This window comes from Erithacus rubecula, assembly GCF_903797595.1.
Source record: "Erithacus rubecula genome assembly, chromosome: 4".
Classification (NCBI taxonomy): Eukaryota; Metazoa; Chordata; class Aves; order Passeriformes; family Muscicapidae; genus Erithacus; species Erithacus rubecula.
In genome coordinates this window covers 40,654,605-40,679,439 of record NC_136686.1, presented here as the reverse complement: position 1 = coordinate 40,679,439, position 24,835 = coordinate 40,654,605, and the positions used below count along the sequence as shown (strand labels likewise).

The 24,835-nt window shown below is 39.9% G+C and overlaps 1 protein-coding gene across 1 annotated transcript; it reads right to left on the bottom strand.

Moving 5' to 3' along the window:
• Positions 1 to 4,046: 4,046 nt before the first annotated feature.
• DBX2 (developing brain homeobox 2) lies at positions 4,047 to 23,985 on the bottom strand. Its single transcript, XM_079304693.1, has 4 exons — positions 23,297 to 23,985; positions 11,552 to 11,647; positions 6,864 to 7,051; positions 4,047 to 4,522 (listed from the first exon to the last, which is right to left on the bottom strand). Exons 1-4 carry the CDS (start codon positions 23,628 to 23,630, stop codon positions 4,199 to 4,201), a joined length of 942 nt encoding a protein of 313 aa, XP_079160819.1. The 5' UTR covers positions 23,631 to 23,985; the 3' UTR covers positions 4,047 to 4,198.
• Positions 23,986 to 24,835: the final 850 nt, after the last annotated feature.

The window sequence follows — 24,835 nt, the reverse complement described above, 5'->3', positions numbered from 1 at the left end:
TAGTTTAGGTCTTATCTAAACCTATATGATACACAACAGAAACAAATTGAAACAGTCTTCTTTGCATAATATACATCCATGTTCAGCTACCTGCACTCAAATATTGACCTGTAAATAAAAACTATTTGGAAAAACAGAGGGATTCCTCAAGGTTGGATGCTTATAAAAAGTGTCATTTCTGTGTGCTTTAGTAAGCACTGGAAGACCACTACAGAGGTGTTGCCTTCTGACATCCCTGTCCACCATGCCCAGCTTTGGTTCTCAAAATTATGACTAATATAAAAACAAGGAGTTGCCATTTTCTAGCCATGAATTTTGGGGCAAGTCTGCATGGGAGCATTTCAGATCCAGGTTTAACTATCCAAGTTTACCTTAAAGATGAGCAGCAGTCACCAGGTCCATAGCTTAGAAGCACGCTCATTTAAAGACTTCCTCAGTCCATAACAATTTCACCCACTGTGAACATTTCTCTGTAGGGGCTTTTTGGTCTCACTGTGGTTAATTGAACCTGAAATTCTCTCTGTTCCTTTCTAAAGGCAGTGGATTTACAGCTATCATCATGAAATTGGTTTGTCTTTCCTTCTAGTATGTGAAAATCCGTAACAGAGTAGTTGGTAGAGAGTGCTGAAGCATGTGAATGCACTTAATTTATGTTGGTCTTTTGACTGCAGAACATACATTCATCAGAGGAGCTGTGTGGCTACAGTGATGGCAACTGGTATTTAAAACCCAGTACTAGTAAATCACAGCAGATAAAACAATTCTGATGTATTACTGCAGCTCAGGAGTGACATTTGACCTTTGTACTACTGTTCTGACACTGAAGTTAGTAATGCAGTTTTGTTCCTTAAAGCAGCCCTATTCTCCTCAGATCATAACACATTTCCTGTTTGGCAAAGGATTGATAAAAACAAGATGATAATTTCATATTTTCTTTCAGAAAATAATTTTATGCTGTAAATCTGTACAACCAAAGTTCAAGTGCTGGCGCAGCTGTGGTCAGCAAATCCAGCTTTTAACAATGTTATATGAGGTCCATGGAGGAGCTAACTGGCCTCTCATTTTGACAGGCAGTCATTCACATGCAGTAAAATATGTCTGTGGCTGTGCTTGATAGAGACTGCAAAAATCTGCATGTGATACATTTTAAAAGTTCAAGAGTCAGGTCTAGAAGGAAATCAACGGCCTCTTCTTAGGTATCAGGGAAGCTCCTCTGCCTCACTTTAAGAACATACTTTCAAGATCCACATTCAGACTCATATGGAGGATCTTCAATAGGTGGGATGAGAAAAGCCTCCTCTGTTCCTGAGGCTGACAGGTTGGGCAGTGAATCTGGGTCAGCAGCACAGCCTGAGAACATGGAAGTCTGCAGCTCAGTTAACAAAGCGAGTACTGAGTCTCAGCTTTTCCTCCCTTTCCTTGTTGCATTCTGTATTACATTAGCATTGATAAGTTGCCAGAACAAACAGAGAGGTGTCCAGCGAGTACAAGTATCTGCTTTGTTTGCAGCCTCTAAAGAGATGAGATTTTTAACTGTGGTTTGCAATTTAAGGTCCCCAAACTCCCCCAGTCCCAGGATCCCAATACATGTCCTTCATAATACTCCACAGCCAGTAACTATAGTCTCAAAATGGTACACACAGGAAATACCTCAGATATCCTACAACCATGCTGCAAAATCATCCATCAGGTCACATCTTTGAAGCCCAAGTAGCATGTTGCTGGTTTTAACCTAGGTGTCACTGGTATCTGTCATGTCACTCCCTTACACCAGCTGCACTACACTTTTCACCTCTACACTAAGTCTATTATGAAGCAGTTCAAGTATCTGCTGGGCATTTTGCATACTTGTGCTCTCTTTATTCTCTCTAAAGCTAGTATGCATACTGTAGTTGAAGAAACCAACTACTTGATCTTTCACACAGAAAAGATTGGTACTTTAAATATATTTTTGTATTTGTACAGGGCGTTATTTCTTATTTACCAAGTTTTCACAAGGAGCATTCTGAACTGTATCTTTCATCTCCAAAAGTGTTTCTTCTAACACTTGACTTGCAGTAAAAGAATATGAGCAGCTGGAGAGGCTCCTTTTCCATTAAAGGTGAGATCAAAAAAACCCTACCACCCCTACCATACAGATTCCCTCCAAAATGGGAAGCACTGATGAATATATGCACACATACATACCACCACCTGATGATTTGGTGATTTGGAATTACCTGCAATGCCATTTCACAACATCTGGGCTACTAACCCTTGCTAGTCCTTCAGGCACAACTTCAGCACCAAATTCACCCCCATATGTACACAATCTGTCTGTTCTCCCCCTCCCCCCTGAAAAGTTTCTCACAGAATCTGAGTTGGTTCTGGGAGTTCAACTGCAAGACAGGAATAAATTCCTCTCATTACTGACCAGTATATAACGTGTTCAAGGGCTTTCTGAGGGTAGGTATTGAGGCAGCTTAAGATTTGTAAATGCAGGAAGAGGTAACTTCCTAATTCTTCTGTAATTTGTTTTTTCCTTAAAATCAAGCAGAGGAAATCACATGCAAGAAATGCCACATAATGCAAGAGTAAGATTGCATATTTGCAATTTGCAATTTGCAATTTGCAAATTTGCCACTGAGAAGGCAGAACACGCCCAAGGCAAGATACAAAACTAACCTGATTGTGCTTAAATGTTATGATACAAGCATCATCATTGCAGTCTCAAGCTTTTTAGCTGCAAATGTATCTGAACTTCACCTTCTAGATAATACACGTAATAAGGGGAACAGTAGATCGACTATCAGAAGATAAAACATTAAATAACAATTTACTCCACAACAATTGCACGGCTTTTTGAAAGATGTACAATACAGTTCAAAAGATTTGGAGCTCAAGGCAAGAATAATCAGGAACATTCTAGGCATATAAGAAAAACCAGACTAGATTATCATAATCTTTCCCCTATAAAATGTATGAATACCAGAAAGAAAATAGTGCCTATAAAACCATAATGTTTTCCAAAAGTTTTTGTCTGTAGCATGAAGTATCTTTAGTCTCTCTTCTCAACAAAGGCATCCATAAATGAAAAAGAAAACTAATGTTATGCTCTCATTTTGAGCTATAAAGATTTGCAAATAGAACAAAGATACACCTAAATTCATAGACTGATCTCCTTAAACTGGATTAAGCAAGCAAATAATTTTAAGTAGCTTTAATACTACTTGAGGCTACTTGCATTACACAGAATACTGTCCTGTCTTTGATACAGATATATGCTAATGTGTCCTTACTGGCACCAGTTTAAACAGCAGTAAGTCAGGAATAATGTTACTGTGGTCAGTCATCACCATAAGTAATTTTCTCAACTGGTAGCAATTTTTCCAGGTATGGGTCTGCTACTTAGTGCATTTTGGCTACAATTCTACACACTGTCAATTATGGTTTTGAAAGACAAAAGATTCTACCAAAAGCCAAAAAAAAAGACACTGCAATTCAGAATTAAGAATGCTAGTAGATTCATGCATGGGCAAAAAGACAGAAGTCAGTGAGTTGCACCTTCCAGTACACATTCTCATCAGAGTTACTTAAACATGGAATATTTTTTAGAGTAGGTTGGTCGCTTTTTAATATTGTGCACCTTACCAAGGTTTTCAGTTGACCTGTGATAATACTATTTAAAGCTAACTGAATACTGACATAGGTGAGGACAGATGGAGAAAACACATCAAAAATGCTTATATTTGTCCATATAAATCTATGTGTTATTTAATGAATTTCTAAAAGAACCCAAAACGACTTACTGTCTTGAGAGAAACAGAGTTCTTCTTATCTCATGCACAGAAGAAATTAATTGGTCTGACTACAATGAGAGACAAAAGTGATTCTCTATTAGTGTGTTTTTACAAGCATCACATACAGTACAGATGTATAAATCAGAGCAAAATGCAGCTTCATGTTTTTCACTTCATTCTACTTACCATCAGTTCATATTTTACTTTTAAGGTCAGTGCAAGACTGGAAAAGACACAAGAAAAGACTGAATAGTGAAGAATACTTCATAAGTCATTAGTTGTTTGTAATTTTAATGGTGTTAGATTTTAGCATATTTTTGAAGCATAAACTAGTTAGCTTTACAATGTTCAAATATTGTTAATCTTAAAAGACTGCTCATTTGAAGCCTGCACTCTCCCACTCCATTTAGAAACTGCCCCTATTCCCTTACACTTGACGATGCCCTGTTTGCAGTGTCTTGGTCAGGAAACAAATAGAGTGGGCTCTGCAATGAATTTGCTCTTGGAGATGGTTGTGTACTAGTCAGTCTTTCAGAATTTCCTGGAGAATTCTCCCTCCACCTTGGACTTGCCCGCTCTTCAGACATTTCCCACACAGATGTGCATGGGGAGGTAAAATTCATGGTGGACCGTGAGAGGTAGTTCTCCTGAAGACCTTCTTCTTGGAGGCACCTGTTAGAAAGCACTTCTTTTTCTTTGGAGTTTCGCCATTTCATCCTTCGATTCTGAAACCAAATTTTCACCTGTTTGCAAGTTAATGAGAGTTCATTATCATTCTTTGCTTTAAACAACTTTGCCCAAACAAGTGGTTTTTTTTATTTCCTTTCACTTAGTTTCACATTCCTTCCTTATTTGTTGTTACAGTAGACATCCAGTGAAGCCAACTGACTGACATTATCTGAGGATTTTCCCATCATTATTTACTACACCTGAAACAAATATTCTCCTTGACTTTCACCACCTACAACAGCTTAGACTGGAAAATGGACAGCCCAACAACTAGGGATAGAAGAGTTTCCCACAGCAAATCGTTCCAGACAGAAGAGAATTCTTAGAGAAAATAAGGATCATCATTAAGAAAACTAAGTGATATTACTGGTGCTGTGAAGGTCTCTATTAAACAGAAGCTGTAAGAAGCATCAATGTCCCCTCCACATCAGCTTGGTTATACAACTTCAAAAAGTGTGATGTGACATAGGACACAGGATTGAGAATTTAAATATGTTTTGTCTGCCTGACTACAGTTTTCCAGGAGTTGCCTAGAATCCATGAGATTTTGAGATAAAATCAACTTTTCAAAAACTTTGAGTGCAACCCTTAAACACACGCATTCAAATGCATTTATGAAATGCTGGGGAAAGCTTGGGGGAATACACAACCAGGAACTGGTTTTACATAAAGAGAAGAAAGGTGAGGGTGATCAATGAAATTATTCATATAGTATTCTCTTTTCCCTTGCATTTAGGCCTAGTATTCAAATACTTGATATGAAGACAAGAGGACTATGGTCTCAACGGTTTGAGAATCATTGTGTTAGATGACAGGTACTGCTCCTGCAGCACAACTGGTCGGAAAATTGAAGAAGTAACCTTCACAGCAATTTCTCTTCCTTTCATGAGGGGAATAAAAACAGAGAAAAATACTATCTGGTCTGTCATTATCATGAAATTCTATTCTTACCTATGTATCATTACATTATTTTTTAAAACCCAAAGCTCTCTTGAATAATATGAGCACAGAAAATAATCTTGAGGTAATAACTGTAATATTAGGAATTTGAATACATTTTGGGAAATTTTGTTAGGCAGTGCACTGATGAGTGCAATTACACATTTCCATTGAAATAGTTTTCCTGCAGAGATTACAGTTCTTTACATCACACTGAGAAACACCACACTCTGCTTGCTTTTGTTTGTTCTTGCAGCACTTGCCAATGGTGTCAGAGTCATCAGGTTGCAAGGTACCACCACGGACCACCAGATCTAACCTCCTGTGCAAACTGGAGCCAACTACAAAGTTAGATCAAATTGCTGAGAGCCAGTCCAAGCTCTGAAAATCTTCAAGATAAAGATGATGAGAGCTCTCATCACCATTCCCAGACTTTTCTGTTCCCCAGACAGCTTCTGTACACACATCTTTCACTCCTACTTCATGCAAAGAAACACAATTGTACTGTCACCTCTCAGTATTTCATCTGCAATCTAGAGGGCTGCATCTACTCCAGCACCTTCAGAATCCCACCTGACAGCAACTACCATGTTCATTTTCTGCTGTCACATGCCCTCACAAACCTTTTTTTCCTAGTTTCTTTCACATTTTGTGCTCTTCAAGCCAGGCACTTTTCCTTTGTTATTATCTGCAGATAGGTGAGGTCCCCAAGATTCCAGATTGGGCTACTGCTGTTCAACACCATTATTAATGTAGCTGTTAAGTCAGAACACCTCACTGGAGGCATTAGATCCTCAGCTAAACTCTAAAATCTTACAGTAGATCAACTGAGACTCATGTAGAAAAAAATCCAGTTAAATGTGAATTGGTAAGTAAAGTGTGAGTGTTTCAGAAGAGCACCCTGCAAAGTTTTTATTACTGTGGTGTCTCCCAGCTCTGAAATCTCTTCCTTTGTGCAGTCAAGTGTCTTTCCATAGGAATGGTTGCTTGTCTCTTGGGGCAGAACAGTTCCAGAGGAAGTGCTGTTGACTGCCTTGTCCCTAGTTGTTCATCTGTGAGTGCAAAGGGCACTCAGAGGAATGAAGGAATGATCTCTGCTCTCATTTTTTTTCCACTGCCTTTAGAGCAGTTGGATGGAGCATAGTTCCCTACCCCAAAGCTTCCAAGGGGAGAAAAAAGGGAGTTGGAAATGAAATGCAGAGGTCATGTTTCTTTGTGTGAAAATGGAGTGATCAATTTTTGAATGCATACATACAGGAAATAAAACAAGAAACTGTTCAAGTACTCCCTGGTTTAAACTGCCATTGATTTACTGAGGTCTTTGCAGGTAAAGGAGCTCAGGGCTGCCCCTGCACTGTTCAATTTTCCTCCTTCAAAGATATTTTAAAGATTTTTCCCCAAAAAGACATTCCTTACCTGAGACTCCTTTAGACCCAGGTTAAGGGCCAGTTTCTTCCTGTCTGTTTTACTAATATATTTCTGCTTCTGGAACATTTTCTCCAAAGCCTTCCTCTGGTCTTCAGAAAAGACAGCTCTTCTTAATATGCCTCTCCGGGATTTGGAGTTAGACTCCTGGGTCAGAAGTGGCAGCACACTTTCCTCCCCTAGTGGAAACAGATGAGAGTTTCCCATAACATCTAGCACATATCAGAGAAATGTTAAAGTGCTGTTCATTATAATGCTTGCAGACTCGTGTCCCACTTTTGATTTGTTGGTGTTATAAGTGTGTTGTAATGCTTCAGGCATATTCATTAAGGATTAAATCCTCACTTGGATTTAGAGGTGTTGGCAGTAATCAAGAGTCTCCCTGTGACATGGTACAAAGTAAATCAGATGAGTTCATAGAGGAATATTAGGACAGAGCCCATGCTACTGCAAAATTCAAATACAATCAGGGAGGAACTTCATTTTTCTTTGCCTGTCATCACCACTGAGTAAACTGCTACAAGCTTACCTATGAGTTTACTCCTTGTGTGGAATGTAAAATTACATAAAAGTGGTCTGTAATACTGATTCAAAGAAACTAAGTAGGCTTCCATCTATTTTTTTTTTTATTTTTTTTTTTTTAACTACTGAAAGGCTTTCAGAGTGAACTATTTCCTAGAAAATCCCTGGTCATTCACTCAGCTATTCTGGAAACTGCAGCAATTTCTTTACTAGAGGATTTGGAGAATACTTGGACTTACTCCTTTCAGCCTGGTTTCTAATCCTTTGACATCTCAGAGCAAGGCCTGGGAGGGCAGTTTTCAGTGAATCCAATCACATCCCCCTAATGCACGCCTAGAGGGAGCCCTACCCTGGAAAACAGCCAGCTGGGGGACAGAGCTGCAGTGAAGAAGTATTCACACAAAGAGCACAGAAACCCCAAGATAAATCTCTCATGTTCCTCACACTCAATAAAAACCAAAACCATAGTGCTTTCCCATGCTCCCTCTCCCCTACAAAGATATGGTGTATCAGAAGCAGTCCTTGGTGAGGCTTCATATGCTTCCAGTGCTCCCAGCTTCCTCAAATATTCAGGAAGCAGGAGCAAGGATCAGCTGAATCATCATCAAGCATGGCTGTGATAATGAGGGAGATGCAAGCAGGCCAGGAAACAGCTGCACTTTGGCTCAGAAGCCTGTGCCATGGCTGTACAGCCACGGATATCTACAATCTTGCTGTAGGAGTGGCAATTCTGCTGCAAGCTGCCCTCCTGTTGTTCACCTTCTCATGTCCATGGGCCTAGACTGCCCTCCCAGCTTATAGTTACAGCAGCTGCAAAGGTGTGTTGCTGCTCAATTCCTACAAAGGATCTGATCATTTTCATATTGAAGCCAAAAGCAAATTCCCCCTGAAAAGCAGATTCTCTAAAATACTAAACATTTTTAGTGAAAAAAATCTATCTATTCTAGTCAGCTGTAATGGGATAGGGGGGAAATTAAATACATTTTTTTTCAATTGATACATTGGTCTTGAAAATACTAATTAAATCCAGATGCAGCTCCCAGAAACTGTTCTTTAGGGCCACATTTTAACTTCTGTATATTATATATATATATATATATATACACAAGGGTATATGTATCTTTAAACACCCACAGAAAAACAAACACACGTATATTGAGGATACTGTAGTAAGATGATGAAAAACTGAAGTTCATATCTGTATGTCTTGCCAAGTTGACTACTTTTGTAGCCATGTGTTTCTGGTTTGATATTACACTACCCCTGCATCCAGCTCTGAGCAGTAGAGTATGAGAAGCTGAGCAAGTCTATAATGATTATTCCCTAAAGTATGACTACCTGTGAAACATTACTGATTTAGAGGCTACTGCGTTCTGTCAATTCTTTTCTTGAACCTTTCATGCAAAAAATCAAGATCTTTATATTTATCCCTCATAACAGCGTGTGGTAAAAAAAATTATTATGACTTACAATGTTAAATTTACAATGTACTTAATTTATACAGATATATTCCAATTTTCAAAATTATATCTAAGATCAGATAGATAAATCATAACCTGTTGGTTAATGTCCTGATGTTTGTTACACTGTGATACACAGTCTGACTTCATTCAAAGCAAAATAAACAATCTGCAGAATAAAAGTCAAAATACCACAATGGAGGTTTCCACAAAGGGCAAGCCAGGTTGATATTCTCTGGGAACTGCAGAGCCCCTTCATAACCCCCACTGCAGGCTGCAATCACACCCACAAAAGTGGGGGCAAACTGGAAGCCTTCCTTCCTCAAGCATGTTTTCTATCTTTCTTGCTCAAACTTGGTGGATTTAGGTACCTTTTTCCAGGTAGCCTCTGAGCAGTTTTTGCTGAATTGTCAGCCATTCCAGGTTTACTGGAAGGTCCAGTGTGGCAGCAGCAGAGCTGGTCCCTTCTCTCATCTCTGCTGTGGGATGAGAGACACCAGCAAGGGAAGAGGCGTAACAGGGCTGGTCCTCGCCTCCCGGCCTCTGCTCCACAATGGAGTTGTCAGCCAAGGACAGAGGACGCCAAATTATGTGACCCCTTAAAATTTGTCTTGCCTGGCTGGTTGTTAACAGTCAATCAGCAAGGAAACAACCTCCTGCTGGAGCCTTGAGGCACCAATTAATTCCTGTACAGGCAGTATGCAGGGTCCAGCTTAACACCTGTATTAGACTTAACAGTGAGACATCTTTACACTCTAAGGCACAATATGTGATGGATTTTAAAAGATGAACTTAACAAAATTTAATGATGAGTAGAATGCTCAGAAGCATTAACAAATGGGTTAAAATATCTGAAACCTGCCACCAACTAAGTAGCCTAGAGAATTTCTTTAAAAAATAAGCCATACTATAAAATGCACTCCAACTGTTACACAGAAACTAAATATCAGTTTGTGGATTATAGGATTTTTCAGTGCAGTGGGATAGGCAGTCATTTATACATTTCAACAATTCCAGCAGAATTAAATATATCAGTTTGCAGCTCGTCACCCTGAACATGCAGCAGAAAGTTTAGTGTTCTGCTGACATAAATGTGGCAAACTATTTCCTATGTTGCTGGTTTGATTTTCGCTAAGTCTTTCCTTTGTATCCTAATGTATATTGATAAATGTTCTCTTAATCTGTGGAACAATCTTCATTTGCCTTCATGGCAGAGACCACCTCGAAGGAGCAAGTAAAAGCTTTAGTCATGGTTTCAATTTTTTCATTAGAATTCAATACATTCTAGTTAAATGGACAATTAATAGGTCACTTCCAAAATAGTAGTGTATCAGTCCTGGTTAATAAACAATCCCCACAGTTGATAATGGGCCTATGTATTCAGCAAGTCCCTGTATACACTCAGCTCATCCACTAAATCCCTTTTCAGGTAGACAGGGTTATATGGGAAGATGAGCTAGAATGAGTCTATAAAAGTCAGTTTCATTCACTGCTTTATTTTTCAGTCAAGTGCTTTAAATGGTGTCCAGAAAATCTCTTGGAATGTGAGACAGGAGAAAAGACTGGCACATAGAGTATTGCTTTATGGCCATACAAAAGGGCAACTGACCCTTGCCCAGGCCTTTTCAATGTGAAATGGTTCCTAAAGTTCATCTGCACAGTGAAAAATTGTGGTGAGGTCGCGTGTGGATGAGTAAAGTGAAAGTGGTGATTGGTCATGGTGCTGTCAGCCATTGTGGGAGAGCCGAGGCCATGTAAAACGCTCTGTGGGAAAGTGTCAGCCCCCTAAAGAGGTGCTCAGAAACTTGCAGCTCATTAAACTGCCAGCATTTGCTGCCTCACTTGTCAAGAATCATTCAACTTAGCAACTGCCCTTCTGAAACATTCATAAAAAGCATGCACTTTAGTCAGGAAAGGTTTGAATGCAACTGTGATAAAAAGTATATGCCATAGCATGTATAAGATCCAATTTTCATTTGGATTTGACAAGCAATTTGTGCCTTTCTTTCTGTTCTGAAGAAAAAGGAAATGCTTCTTCTGTTTGCATTCATAAGCACAAAATCATGACGGTCCACTCTTAAACCATGGCATGCAATCTTCCCAATCAAGGTTAAATTTAGTTTTGGATTAAATGGAAGTGTGTTCCAGTTCTTAATCCTGAATGGATAGTGTATACTGGTCAAAATTCTCTTCAAAATACTTCTTCAATTTTTTACATTATGATTAAAAAAGTGAAACAAATTAAACACGTGAACACATTTGACTGCTACAAAAAGAATGATTGTTATATTTAAATAAAGCTAAGTCTTCCTGAATCTTAATTTACCCCTAACAAAATTAAAATGCAGCACGCATTTTACCATCCTCCAGCTCTTTTCCTATTTGCAAATGTTTATTGACACTGATTTTTAAAAGAGTTAGTGATTTTAAAGAATTGTTTCTAGCAAACTGAAAACAAGGCACTTTTCTAAGTTAGCTCTGTCTGGGTGTCTCAATGCCATTAGAAACCTCTCACAATTGCTCAGTGTACTTAAGTTTGATAAATCTTTGGAAACCCTCTGAATAGGATTGCTGTGATTTTACTAAGGAATTAGCTGCTGCCATTGCATCACCAATTAGTTTTCCAGAACACATTAAATCCTGCTGCTTTGGTTTACAGAATAACTCAAGCATTACTGATGAAGCATAAAAACTTACTTGGAAAAGCAGTGGGGGATGCAGGGTGCTGACAGGACCCACCGCAGCATGCTGAGTAGAATGGTGGGGCTCGGAGAAAAAAGTGTTTGGAAAGAGCTGCAAAGAAAGCATAGATCTAATTGATTATCCATTGAGTTTAGCTGATATTCACAACAAGAGTTCTCCAAAAAGTCAGTGTGTAAAGTCCTGCCCCACAAGTTCTTTTTCCTTTTTTTTTTTTCAAGATGGTGATATTTTTAAGGCAAACAATGATAAACCAAGTAATTGCTCTTTAATTTAGCAGGGGTATTTTACATTTGCAGATTAGCTATAATATGCAATACTCGCCCTGTATTTATAAGAATGACTAGAAATTTCCTTCTGTAATTGCTGTAATTATGAGGGTTTTCCTAAATATTTGCATTGAACACATTGTTTCAATAATGTGTTGTTGAAATAATGAATGCAATGAATCTGAAAGTTATTTAAAATAACTCTAGTAAGCATGTCATCTTAGAAAAAAAATCAGCTGGTACTCCAATGCTGTTAACAGCACTCAAACCAATAATGTCCTCAACAAGAAACCTTTATGAATAAAAGTTTGAAAATGCCATGAGATGAAACAGCTGAGCTTTACAGCTTCATACTACAGGGCCTGATTCTGTTATTCTGACTGTCAACTTAGTCTTGCTGGAAAAGTGGTCTAAATCAAAATAAACCACTTGCTGAGGGCTCTGCTTGATGTAACAAAAAAATCTACAAAATCAACTCACAGAATTATGTAATATTTGGTAAATTTTTTATTGATTTTTTTCAATCGAAGTCTCTAATTCAAATGTGCTTCCAAATCATTGAAAGGTCTTAATGATCTATTTATCTGTTTGTTTTTTGTTTTGTTTTTTTTTCTATAATGCTTATCGGCTTCTCCATTAATCTTAATTACCTATCAATTTCTGCTTGTATTAGTCAATTATGAAACCTGGAATATATTTTTGCTTTTAAAAAAGGTATATCATGCTTGCTAGAACTGTACACTTGTAAAATGTCAACAGCATCAAAACATCTGTGTCACTTTCTTTTTTTGGTTTAGGCAGAAAATAAGTTGCTCTAGAGCCTGTCTGTAGTTGTCTAAATGTCCAGAAAAAAACCCATTAAGTTAAAAAAAAACAAACTGGACACTTTGACTTAAAAATATAAATTAAGAAATCAACAATCAGAAAGAAAGGGAAACAGATACATGTATCCAAGCCATGTGGCTAATTTTTAAGTTTTTCAGCTGGAATTGAAAATAAAGATCACTCAAAATTGGGTTTCTGAGTATGTATTAGGACCTCAAAATAAGTTTTCTGATCCTTAAATTTGTTATTATGCCAGAGCAAAAAAACTACTGCTGTAAAAGTCTAACTCTAAACATTTCTGAAGTATTAACATGCAATTGCTAATTAATAAGCACTTTGCTGGTACAGCTTTTTATTGAAATTTTGCTGTTTGTAAAAGAATACAAATTAATTGCTTGGTTTTGAGGCCTATACTTGCAAAACATTTACAAAAAAAAAAAGGAATTTACACCAGGCATCAGTATTCTAAAACTTCTTAAACTTCTTTTCCACACAAGACCATCAAATGTTGAACCACGTCCTTAGAAACTTAAACTAATCAAGAACATGCAGCCAAATACTGCCTATCCTGTGTATCCAAAGGGTTGCAATGCAACTGTTGAAGTGGGTAAGATGGAAAGGATTTGACTAACTCAAGAAGCAGAGAGCTGTAGAAGATAAATATCAGCCAACCTCCCAGACATGAGAGCTCATCATTGACAGAATATTTTATTCTCCGCAACTCCCAGACTCTCAGGTGAAGGAGCTTTTGCTCCCTTCCTTAGAAGGCACGTTCCTCATGCTTTTATCAAATTTCCCTTACAGTTAGGTAAAACTCTCCACTTCTAAAATATAACTTAGAATACAGAAGATGCCACACTCCATTCCTTTGCTTTCTTCTTAAATGCCTTGGATATTCCTTGGCTGCCATAATGTCCTATTCCCTCCAATCATTGCTTCAGCACCTTATTCATGCCATGCAATTTTTGTCAGACATATTGTCCTGTCCTTAATATTCCCTCTTGTGATTTCTTAACTCTGACTAGTTCCTTGCTCTGTTTCAATAATGTGGGGTTCATAACAGTACGTGATAAATGCAGAACACACCTGTATAAATCAGAATTCAACAAGCTATTGATTTAGATAGACTGCATGCTCCTGCAGGTAATGACAGGAATAGGCAAGGGCAGTTTCCTCCATTCATTACATCACTCAACAAGCAAGCTGCAAACATAAAGGTCTGAACATGGATCAGAGTAAAAACTTAAGTGAACTCGTTGCTTAAGTAAACTCCAAACAAGCAATATATTTCCATGGAAGTTGCTGACATAGATTTAATACACTAGTACAGTACCACAATGCAAACAGAATTGATCTTGACCCTAATGCTGCTCAAGATGATGGAAATCATAGTCTGGCTTTCCTGGGCATTCTACTTAATTCTTTCAACTAACTGCTACTTTTTCTGCCTGCAGGTCACGTATCTCTTTGAAGCAGAATATTTGCTTAAGAAATAAGATGCAGGTGATATTCTCACATAATTCAGAACAAAGAGGTTCCTGAACTCACTTCTCAAGATTTAGTCTAGATACTGGGGAATAAACAATGCCATGATGTGTCTCTATGCCTATAGCCAACATGTATGTCCAGTTCAAAACCTTTTTTAATGTGCTGCAGCTATACTAATGCATAGGTGAATTATACATTACATACATGAAACTACATCCTTACATCTACTGAAGCTGTTGCACTCAAACCAATGTGCAGCAGTTTTGCAGAGTTACATCAGTGAAAAAAACCTGACACAATACAGGGATACTCAATTCTGTCTTGGGAGTTCTACATAGAGAAAAACGTTACTGCTTCAATAGAACATATCCAAGTATATTTCTTATCTTTATAAAAACAACATAGTTCATCACATTAAATGGCTTCCACTAACTGCATGAAACTCCATTAACAGAATTAGAATTGTCCAGAGAAAAACTGTATATTTTAAATACATATATTTCAGAATTATACTGAAATTGCATCTGTAGAGATTTTATAATACCTATCAGTTTTGAGAGCAATATAGAGGAAGATGATCTATTATTTTCTTTTCATGTAAATCACAGCAATTCTATCAATATCTGTTGATCAAGAGACCTAAAGCAAACTGTCTTTGCTGTTCACATAAGGCTGAAAATTGCTGAGATGTCAGAATATTAATTCTGCCCTTTTTTGGCCAGAATGAGGTACACAGTAACCAAAGGGCAGCCGTTTCTCCCAAAGATGTATAGAAACTTAAAACAGGAGCCAAATCCAAATAATTTGTATTCAGGACACTTAAGTCTTTTTCTGCTTTACATGCTCGTTTCATAAAAACCAAGACTGAGAGTAACTAAGTGTTTCAAAAAGTCAATCTTTGCAGGTTTAGCTTCACAAGTACCAAAGTATGATGTAAATGCCTTTTAGCACTCTGAAAACTGTACTATAAACCTTAAAAGAAAATTTATTGGATCATATATACAAAAGTATTAATTACCTAGGTTGTTTTTTTTCCACAAAAATTCTTTTGACACTGGTGCTGTATGCAAAATTTTAGTAATAAGTTTCACTACATTTACCTTTGTGAATAAAAATTGTTTAACACACAATAAAATAAGTGTACTAAATGTGTAAATGGACCTCAAGCTTATCTAGTGCTAAAACTCAGAAAGCAGTTCAGATACTGATACTTTAAAATACACCACCTGCTCTGAAAATATTCTAAATTCAAGAGCTCTTCCATTATAAAAAGTCATACTGACAATGGGATCAGAAGTCTCCCTTCCAATTAGCCACCATTTTGAGAGGAAGGTTCCTAAATGCAGTCCAGTTCACTTATGCAAAATTGATAATGGCTTATTATTAAGGATATTGTTTATTCTTCCTAATTCTGTTGTTGTGAAATAACTCAGTAAAGACTGCAGTCTATCAGTCACCAGGAGAGTGGGAAGACGTGAAGGAAAAATGGCTATTGAGAGAAAATGAAACTGATGGTAAACTTCTGGTATGACCCATACAAGCTCCTTCACTGCAATTGCTGCTGGTCTGTTGAGGGGGGGTTTAAAGATAACTGATAAAAATGTGGTATCAACCTGTGAAGAGAGCTGGAATACCTCCAAAAAAACTATTCAGAAAAATGCCTAGAGCCAGCTAACAAAACTAGTAACAGGATCAGAGAGACCACAAGCTGCATGAACACTGTAACTCTCCAAGTATTACTAAGTCCACATGATGCCTAGGCTCCAGCCCTGGCAGGAAACTTTAATATATTATCAGTAAAATTATCACATTTCATCTGAGAATCTTGGATGGTTTGTGCCCATAACATGGGCACAACTGCAATTTCCCACCTACATCCCTTCTTGGCAATGTTTAACACAGACTTGCAAAGCTGCAGGGAAGTTTCATGTCATGAAGAGCTCCCTGAAAACAGTCCAGCAGCAGCTCTGCCAGCTTAGTGATCCAGCTGAGCTTCATTCTGCTCCTGAACCACCAGCCCTGGACCTCACCATGAGGCATGGCTCTTTCCCTAGCAGTTACTGTCTTTAGTGTGCAATGTTCCAGCAGCAGTTGTGCACCCCCAAAGCATTTCAACCAGCTGAAGAGGAGCCTCCAGCTGCGAGAACAAAGCAGCAGCCACTGCCATATCCCACCCAAAAGTGACTGCCATCACATGGAATTGGAAAAACTTCTGGCAAGAGCCTGCAAGAACTGGCTTTCCTGCACTCCCAAAGTTACCATTTGCCTCCTATTTATTCCTGTAAAACACAACCACATGAATGCTCAAAAGAAGTCAAGCCAAAGGGGCAAAGCGGAGTAGCACCCACAGACCAGTTTTTAGAAATTGATACAAACATTCATAGAAAGCATTTATATATATATATGTGTGTGTGTGTGTGTATATATATATATATACAGCAATGTGATGGCCAAGAGCATCGCACTGCAGATTATCTGAAACCACATTAATCACTGTCAGTTTTCAGAGGCATACTTCACATGCCTAATTATTATGCTGCAATTTGTTGTACCTGATTTTCACCACCTGAGGAAACACACCAGCCTGAGGCTGATGATAACACATGGTCAGATCTCACCTCTACAACCCAAAGCAGCAACCAAACTCCACAATGCTTACCAAAGACTCCATGGGTACCCTGGTGTCATGAGTAAAAGTGGCTTCTACCTTCTCTGTGCCTCGTACACAGCCTTGCTATTGAGAAGATGGGAACCTACCTGTGGATTTACCAGGTTTTTTTCTGGCTTTGTCCTTCCTCAGGATGCCCGTGTACTAGCATGCCTCAGCACTTTGTGATTACCTGCTCCTATCAAAACGGGCATCACTGTCATTTCTCTGTCTAAAAGTTCAGTGTCTTGCCTGAGTTCCTTGTCTGGACCCCCTGTACAGTCAATCAGAAGAGATAAGTAGCTCTACAGAACAATTCATCACCTTAAAACACAGAAGGTGTCCCATCCTCTGGGGGCATCTCCCAGTATTGACTACAAGATGTCTACTTTTTATTAAACACCTGAATTACTATGACATTCTTCTTATCCTTCATAGGTAACATCAAAAGAATACTAACATCTGTACAGCCATAAAGACTGTAAAAATGTTAAAATTCAGCTAGAAAGTAATTTATTTTCTTTCATTTTCAACATATTACAATTTGTTTAGAAATTGTTTTCTCAAGCATGGCAAAACTAGGGTCAGCTGCTGCAAGAGGACATTTCACTGATTTTTCATTGTTGCAGCCCTAATTCAAATCTTAAAATAGGTCCAAATGCATAATTTAGTGTATCAGTATGCACTGATTAGCTCAATTTTTTTAGCTGGAGCAGCCTTGTTGAAGTACTGCTAGCTCCAAACACACAAGTCTCAAGATAATATAAACAGTGTTAGAATAAAAAATAATACATGGTGAATTCTTTTTTCTTCTTATTTTTTTTTTAACAAGAGGGGTTTAGTATTTTTACATTTGTACAAGGAAATACTATTTCAAGTTGAAATTTGAGATATTCACATAGTCACAAAGAGGTAACTTTCTCAACACACATTCAGAATACCTCGAGAGAATTACGTGCTACAACTGCACACAAAAGCAGCCTCTCATGAAAAATTTTCATAAGCTTTTCAGCACAAAGCAAAGGCCATTTCTCCAAAGTGACAACTCACCTCAAAGAAACACAGTCCAGGTTACTGAAAATACTTATATATCTGACATTTGAAAGTCGCCTACTGCTTTATATACTTGCAGTTGTCTTCATTTTGAAAAAAAAAAAAAAACCTCTCCTTTTGCTGTGGGGTCATGATTGACCACAAAAGTACCATGTAAAACATCAGTTATTTTGCACAGCTGCTTTATAAAAAAATGCTAAACACCTTCAGAGGGCAATGGAAGCAGAGAACTTGCCTTCCAAAATTTAGGAGAATTTCTTAACAGTAAAAAAGACAGCACAATAAAACCTGAAATCTGCACTTGAGTTTGATGATGAGATTAATCCTTACCACAGCCATGTGTTTTCTAAATTCATGAGCAATACCCTACAGGATTTCAGAAGACCAGCTCTTTCTGCTGTTGAAAATACATTTTACAGAAGTTAATTCACTAACTGTAGGCATAACTGATTCCATGGTTTCCTCTCAGTCAACTTCTTTTCTACAAACTCCACCACTTGTCCTTCTAGTGCAGCTCTGAAATCTTCTGGCAGTACCTAAATCTTGCCAAGGACCTAAGTCCAGATCCTCTTCCTTCTAAGAGATGGCACCACGAGAGCAGCCAAAGGAAGGAGCAGTGTCCAGCCAATGCTCCTATTCCTCACTGAGCGCTGACTGCCAGACTAGTGGCTGGGTTGGAGAGTAGCTGGCACTAGTCTAGCTCTGGCAACCTCACAATAAGGACAACAGTTTGTCCTTTAAAAGCCATTTTGCAGCCACTCTTAAGATATGGTGGGCATTCCAGACCAATTCTATTAAATGGCTCACAAAGTTAACTGGAAACAGGAAACGTGCTGGACAGAATCTGTGATTTCTAATACTTACAAAAACTTCTTTGCTTCCAAAGACAAACTTTCAAAACAATTACAGTGTCTCAGTGCTCCTGGCAATCACAGAATAAGAAAAGATGCCAAATAGATCTCCCCACCTTAAAGAAGCTTTCTATCTTCAGAAAACACCAACAACACAAGAAAATCCTAACACTTGTCAGTCAAGTTGTTGCCTGAGTTGGAGGGAGTCACAGCAAAACATTGGGCTCTTTCCTGTCTTTTATTTTACTGAAAGCTAGTGCTACATGTCGCTTGAGGACACACCCTGGCTGCCAGTTGGCTTGAAATCAATAATTAATAAGCATTAATTCACTACAAAGAGGTCCAAAATTAAAGAAAAAATATCACTTAGATTTCAGTAATTTAATTATCTCCTAGATGCCATAAAGAAACATAAGGTAATCTATTAAATATGGGAAATAAGATATGTTTGATTCAATATTACAGTATTCAAGTATTAGAACCGTTGTCATCACCTGAGAAGGAAAAAACTGCCATCATTTTCCAGAGGCTTAGCCTGCAAAAGACTTGGTTTAATTTCCTTGTAATGCTGCCAGTTTTGTGTATTACCTTAGGTAAGTCACCTCATTTCTTTTCACTCCAGCTTCTCCTCCACACAGTTGAAATCTCTCCTCTCTCACTGGCCTATTGTGATTATAACTGCATCAAAATGTCAAGTACCCAAACGTTACAGAAAGAAAAGGCACATCTACAGCACAAATGTATCTGGATATGTATAAAGTACATCTATAGATGCTTACTATAAGTCAAATTTAAATTTACTACATAGTTCTTCTGATTTTCTTTTGTTCTTCTTTTTCTTTTCTACATGTGCTATCCTTCATTCTGCTCTATTGTATTCTGATGCTTTAGGCAAAAATCCCTTAAGATAAATTTCTCAATGGGTTTTATGATGGAATTATCTCACTGCATATTTTGTTACATTTTTTAATCTCCTTTCTCTGATAATCTATAAAAATGCCAAAATTAAAGCAGAAAATTGGATTCTTTCCACATGACCATATTCAGGTTGTGAAGCACTTACTGCCAAACTCCTCAGGGCAAATTACTTAAGAAGAGCAGAGATAGTCAGAAAAATTATTTCAGGTAGCAGAGTAGCTCTGCATTTCCCAAGGAGGTCACTCAGCTCTAGTGGCAGCCAATACTTCTGGAAACTAAGTCTTGAGGAAATATGTGGAGTAGCCCTCTTTATAGCACCTGTGCTGCAGGACACAGCATCTCAGCATTGTCTGGACAGTCTTTATGTGTCAGAAAGCACTGAAGAAAACTGCCAAGTCTTCTAATTTATCCAGAAGATAACAACAGGCTTAGAGTCAAGGGACTAAAACCCAGATTAGCAAGAAGAAATTGAGGAGAGCACACAGCAAAGGGGCTTCAAGCAAAGTGCAGGAAGCCTGTGGGAATCCCAAGCCAGTTGGCACACCATTGCAGAAGGCTCATGAGTTTATTACATAGCAGTAACACTCCTTCTGCTTTTCCTTCCTAAGTTTATGTAACATGCTCGTTGTTCATGTTCTTCTCAAATTAAACCAAACTAATTTCAAATACTTATGATGATTACATTTATTTTTTTTAAATGTATGTAATGATGGAAAGTAGTTATTTAAATGTTTATGGATGACAAATATGTTTATTTCTACCATGCTGATTAGATGATGTAATATTTAGGGTGTGGCACTTCCTGAGTACTTGTTCAGTTTTTTATTCATGATATTTTTGTAAGACATATACATAAAATACACATGCAGACAAGCACTTGAAATAGTCCAACTAATACTTTGAAACCTGTAAATGATGGGAAGGAAACTTGCTGATACAACTCAGTTGATGAGGAGTTACAAAAGGAAAAATTACCATGACCAGACAGCCCAAGAATGCCATCCCACCTGGTCTCCTCTGCCACAATGGAAAAGTGTTTTCCAATTTACAGAAAGAATACAGGATTTACATTTCTTAGCACTTTTATGGAGTGTTACAAGGTACCCTAAAATGGTGTGCTTTCTTCATGCCTTTCCTTTGTAGGCACCGTGGATACACATAAAAAGGTTCAGCTTATTCAGTTCAGTCCCTGGTGTGATTTTACACTTCCTTCTTTTTGAGAACTTCTGGTGACCTCACCAGAATTTGGGACTACGTGAGTAATAGAGATTACTGTTTCCAAAAAGTCTGATACTTTTCCAATTCCCTTTATTTTTTTATTTAAAAATAGAAGAAAATTTTGCTTATGCCAAGCTAGTTTATTAGAGGACTTTCAGTCCCTGCACATTTTACAAAGCACTTGATAGTTCAGAAAGATTTTTTGAAAAAAGCTTGCTTTATAATTTTCATAATCTAATTAAAGACTTCGAAAAAGATTTTCCAAAATGCCATGCGATTTGGGGATTCCAAATAAAAGTTTATTCTTTAAAAAAATAATAAAAAAAATCAGAAAATTTAAAAACCCTAACTAGCACAAATTCCTTAGCTAAAATATCTTCACTATTCCCTGAAGGCTGAATTTTTGTTCTGCCAAAATGCTCCTTTGCCCTATCACTGTATAAACAAGAAACATTACACAGAGCCTGACCACCCCAGCCCTACTCACAAATGCAGTGTCTGGTCTGAACAGTTTCCTCAGAATACGCCTACACTAGAGACAAGAGACTCCTTAGAAACCACAAACTGGCTCAGCAAGACAGTTCCAATCTAATTCAAATTTATGAACGTTGGGACAACTAAGTGTCCTCATCACTTTAAGACATACAAGTCAGATCAAACCAACAGATCCCTGTTAGAATATAGAAGTCACTGTCGCAAGTGCATAGTCACAGGAGAATTTTCTTCTGGGTGCACAATGAAGTAGGAAACACTAGTATTTCTCCCTGCTTAAATCTAAAAGCCTTTTGCCAAGATCTCCGGGAGCTGTGGAATCAGAGGGACCATAGGACTGTTCTCCAAATCACTAGGCAGACCTACCACACTAAAATCACAACTACTACAATGGGTCAATCAAAAGAAGAAATAATCCTGGACGCAAGAAGCATTTGCAAAACTTGACATTTGGAAACTTCTGTAGCAATTTACCTATAGCTTTTAAAAACAAAAAAACCACAAAATCTCAGACAAACATACTAACAACAACAAATAAAACCCAACAAAATACCTTTACCTCTCCCAAATATGAGTGCTGGGGCATCTGCTATCTCTCTTCACAAATAAATATAGCATTTTCTCGAGAATTTTTTTTTCAGGGTAAGGGCAAAGGCCAGACAAGGATAATATTCATCGAATAGCAGGAAGATGATACTTGTCCTGTTCCCTGGCCTAGCCCATAGTTAGTTACAACAAACATGTTTAAGTAACTGACATGCTTAAGATAATACTTACCTGAGAGCTCAGGAACATTTAGAAAAGTTAATGTACACTTTGACGCTCTCCTGCCTACATTTAAAGTACATCATGCTAAAGGATCCAATAGTGCTTTGGATTTTGAAGAACAGTTTGCAGGATTTGATTGAAATAAAATTAAGTTTTAAAATTAAATAGTCCTGTTTTCAAAACAAGCCTTTTGGTTTCACATCTCAAAGACTTAATTCAATAAATATAATTCCCTTTGTCTAATTTTCATTTTAAACACATTCAAAACTGTGGGACAATAAATAATTTTTTTAAAATGCCACATAATATTGGGATAAATTTATGCAGTTTAACAAAAAATCAAAATACAATATAGATAACGAGTCTAATATGGAATTTAATGAATTGACTACAACTTCAATCAGTTCCATGACTAACAGAAGCACAAAGTTCTTAAAACACGTTTCTTGTGCCCAGACAAAATGTATTAATACGAAAATCCGCACATTCAAGAAACGGATTGGGTTTTGTAAACCGGTTTGTTTCCACTTCCATGGCACGGGTTCCTGCGGTCCCCGGCGGCCCCGAGCGGGTCCCGACCGCCCGGCTCTCAGTGTTACACCGGGCCGAACGGTGATAACGCACCTTTAAAACCTTTTTCTTCCCTTGTCCCTGGTTTTGTCAAAACGTTCAGAAAACTGCCTGTTCTACGTGGCTTAATTCTGCTTGTGGCAGGAGGAGCCGGGTCCTGTACACCTTGCTGTCCCGCAACGCAGGACGCGCGGAGAAGGGGCCGCTACCTCCCGAGCTATCGCTACTTAGGAGGGTGGGACCGCTCGCCTTCCTCCCAAAACTCGCAATTTCAGCCTCTCCCCGAGCGCCTGTTGGCGGCGAAGCTTTTACCACCCTCTGAGGCTGCGGGACGTCAAGACCTGGAAGAACTGTGACTAGAGGTGTTTAACAGCACCCGACGCGGCCATCGTGGGGCTCTGCCGCGCTCTGCACACACAGGTGCGCCGGCCGGCCGCGCTCGGAACCTCCGCCGGCCCCCGGCCGCTCCTCGGCGTCCCGCTGCCAGCGGCAGGGCGCGACCCTCGGACGGCCCCTCGGTCCCGTCTCCCCGCGGCGGGCCGAGCCCTCGGGCAGCCCCGCGGTCCCGTCTCCCCGCGGCGGGCCGAGCCCTCGGGCAGCCCCTCGGTCCCGTCTCCCCGCGGCGGGCCGCGGACGGGCTCACCTGTGGCTGCCGGCGGGAAGATGCCGCCTCTCTCCGCCGCCGCGGCCCGCGCTGGCGGGCGGCCGCCGTCCGCCGCAGAGGGGTTGAGCACTTGGAAAGCCCATCTTGCCGGGAAGGGACCCCCCGAGGGGTTGATTTGTTCCGCCGCGGGGCACAGCTTGAGGGGCACGGGGTTGGCGGGGAGGGGACGGAGCTGCGCAGGGCTCGGCGCCCCGGCCCGCAGCAAGTTCTCGATGAGGAAACTTTTGCCCAGGTTGCCGAAGCCCGGCGCCGCCGGCAGGTTGAGGAGAGCCGAGGAGCCCACCAGGTCCCAGTAAAGGGCGCTGGGCAGCATGGCGAGGGCTTCCACCCTTCTCGCCCTGTCCTGCCCTACCCGGCCCGGCCCGGCCGCCGCGGCCCCTCTCTGGGCTGGGACGGGGCGCCGGGCTGTGGGGCCGGGCGGGCTGGCGGGGCGCCTCCCGGAGCGCTGCGGGGAGCGGAGCGCAGAGCTCGGCGAGGCTGTCCGTGGAGACGCGGCGCCTCTCCGCCGGGCTGGAAGGTGTGTCCAAGCGCATTCATTATGTCAGCCGGGGACGAGGAGTGATGGACGCGGCCAACAATGCCGCCTTGCCAGGCAGCCCCCCGGGGCGGGGGCAGGGCGGCAGCCGGGGTGGCAGTCAGCCGGGGTGGCTTCAGCCGGGGTGGCTGTCAGCCGGGGTGGCTGTCAGCCGGGGGTGGCTGTCAGCCGGGGGTGGCTTCAGCCGGGGTGGCTGTCCCGCCGTGCCCGCCCGGGGCGCACCTGTGCGGGGGGACCGCGGGGCAAGGGAAAGGCCCTGGCCTCCGTCCCGGCGGGGAGGTGGCTCCGGTGTTGGCCGCAGAGAGATCATGCCGACCTCATGATCCCATGAGGTAATGGGAAGATAATCATTAGCTCACTCCCTCTGGGCATTTTTATCTGCCTTTTTTTTTTCTTTTTTTTCTTTAGTTAACCACACACAACATACACGCTGGATTTTTAACATTTGTCTTAATAAATCTGATTAAGATCAACACGGTACTGTTAATCATGTTTTTCTCGAGATGTTGGACGAAGCTTTGTGTGGGCATAAACATTCTTTGTCCAGAATAGCTTAGTCCATTTCTATTTCCTTGCATGTATTTACTTTATTTACTTACAAATCACGTAATGTGGTAAAGATGTCTCATTTTGCAGTTCAAACATGCGTGCAGAAAGTTAAAAGTGGATGCTGTTCCAAAGTTCTGAAAGCACCTCCCTGTTTTGAAGAGAAATCCTTTTATTCCAAAGCAGCTGTTCACCACTCTAATCTTGAGAATATTTCCTGCAAAATCCTCTGGAGGAGGTGCATCCCTTATTTTTGTAAAGCACAGAGGCATAACCCTTGGACATCAGGGTGCTTCAAAGCTAAAACCAGCTGGACTAGTGGAATCGTCTGTGCCCTCAGATTAGAAATGGGAAGGATGTCTTAACTGCTGTGGTACTAAGTAATGCCTTGGGGATATATAAATTAGATGCTTACATGTCCAAAGCTTTCCTTTACA

Excerpts from the sequence above, each read along its gene's own strand:
- DBX2 (XM_079304693.1), bottom strand. The coding sequence starts at position 23,630 with ATGCTGCCCAGCGCCCTTTACTGGGACCTGGTGGGCTCCTCGGCTCTC. Across the intron at positions 7,052-11,551 it reads ATCCCCCACTGCTTTTCCAA|GGGAGGAAAGTGTGCTGCCA; the intron begins GTAAGTTTTTAT and ends TGTTTCCACTAG. Across the intron at positions 4,523-6,863 it reads TGGGTCTAAAGGAGTCTCAG|GTGAAAATTTGGTTTCAGAA; the intron begins GTAAGGAATGTC and ends ACTTGCAAACAG.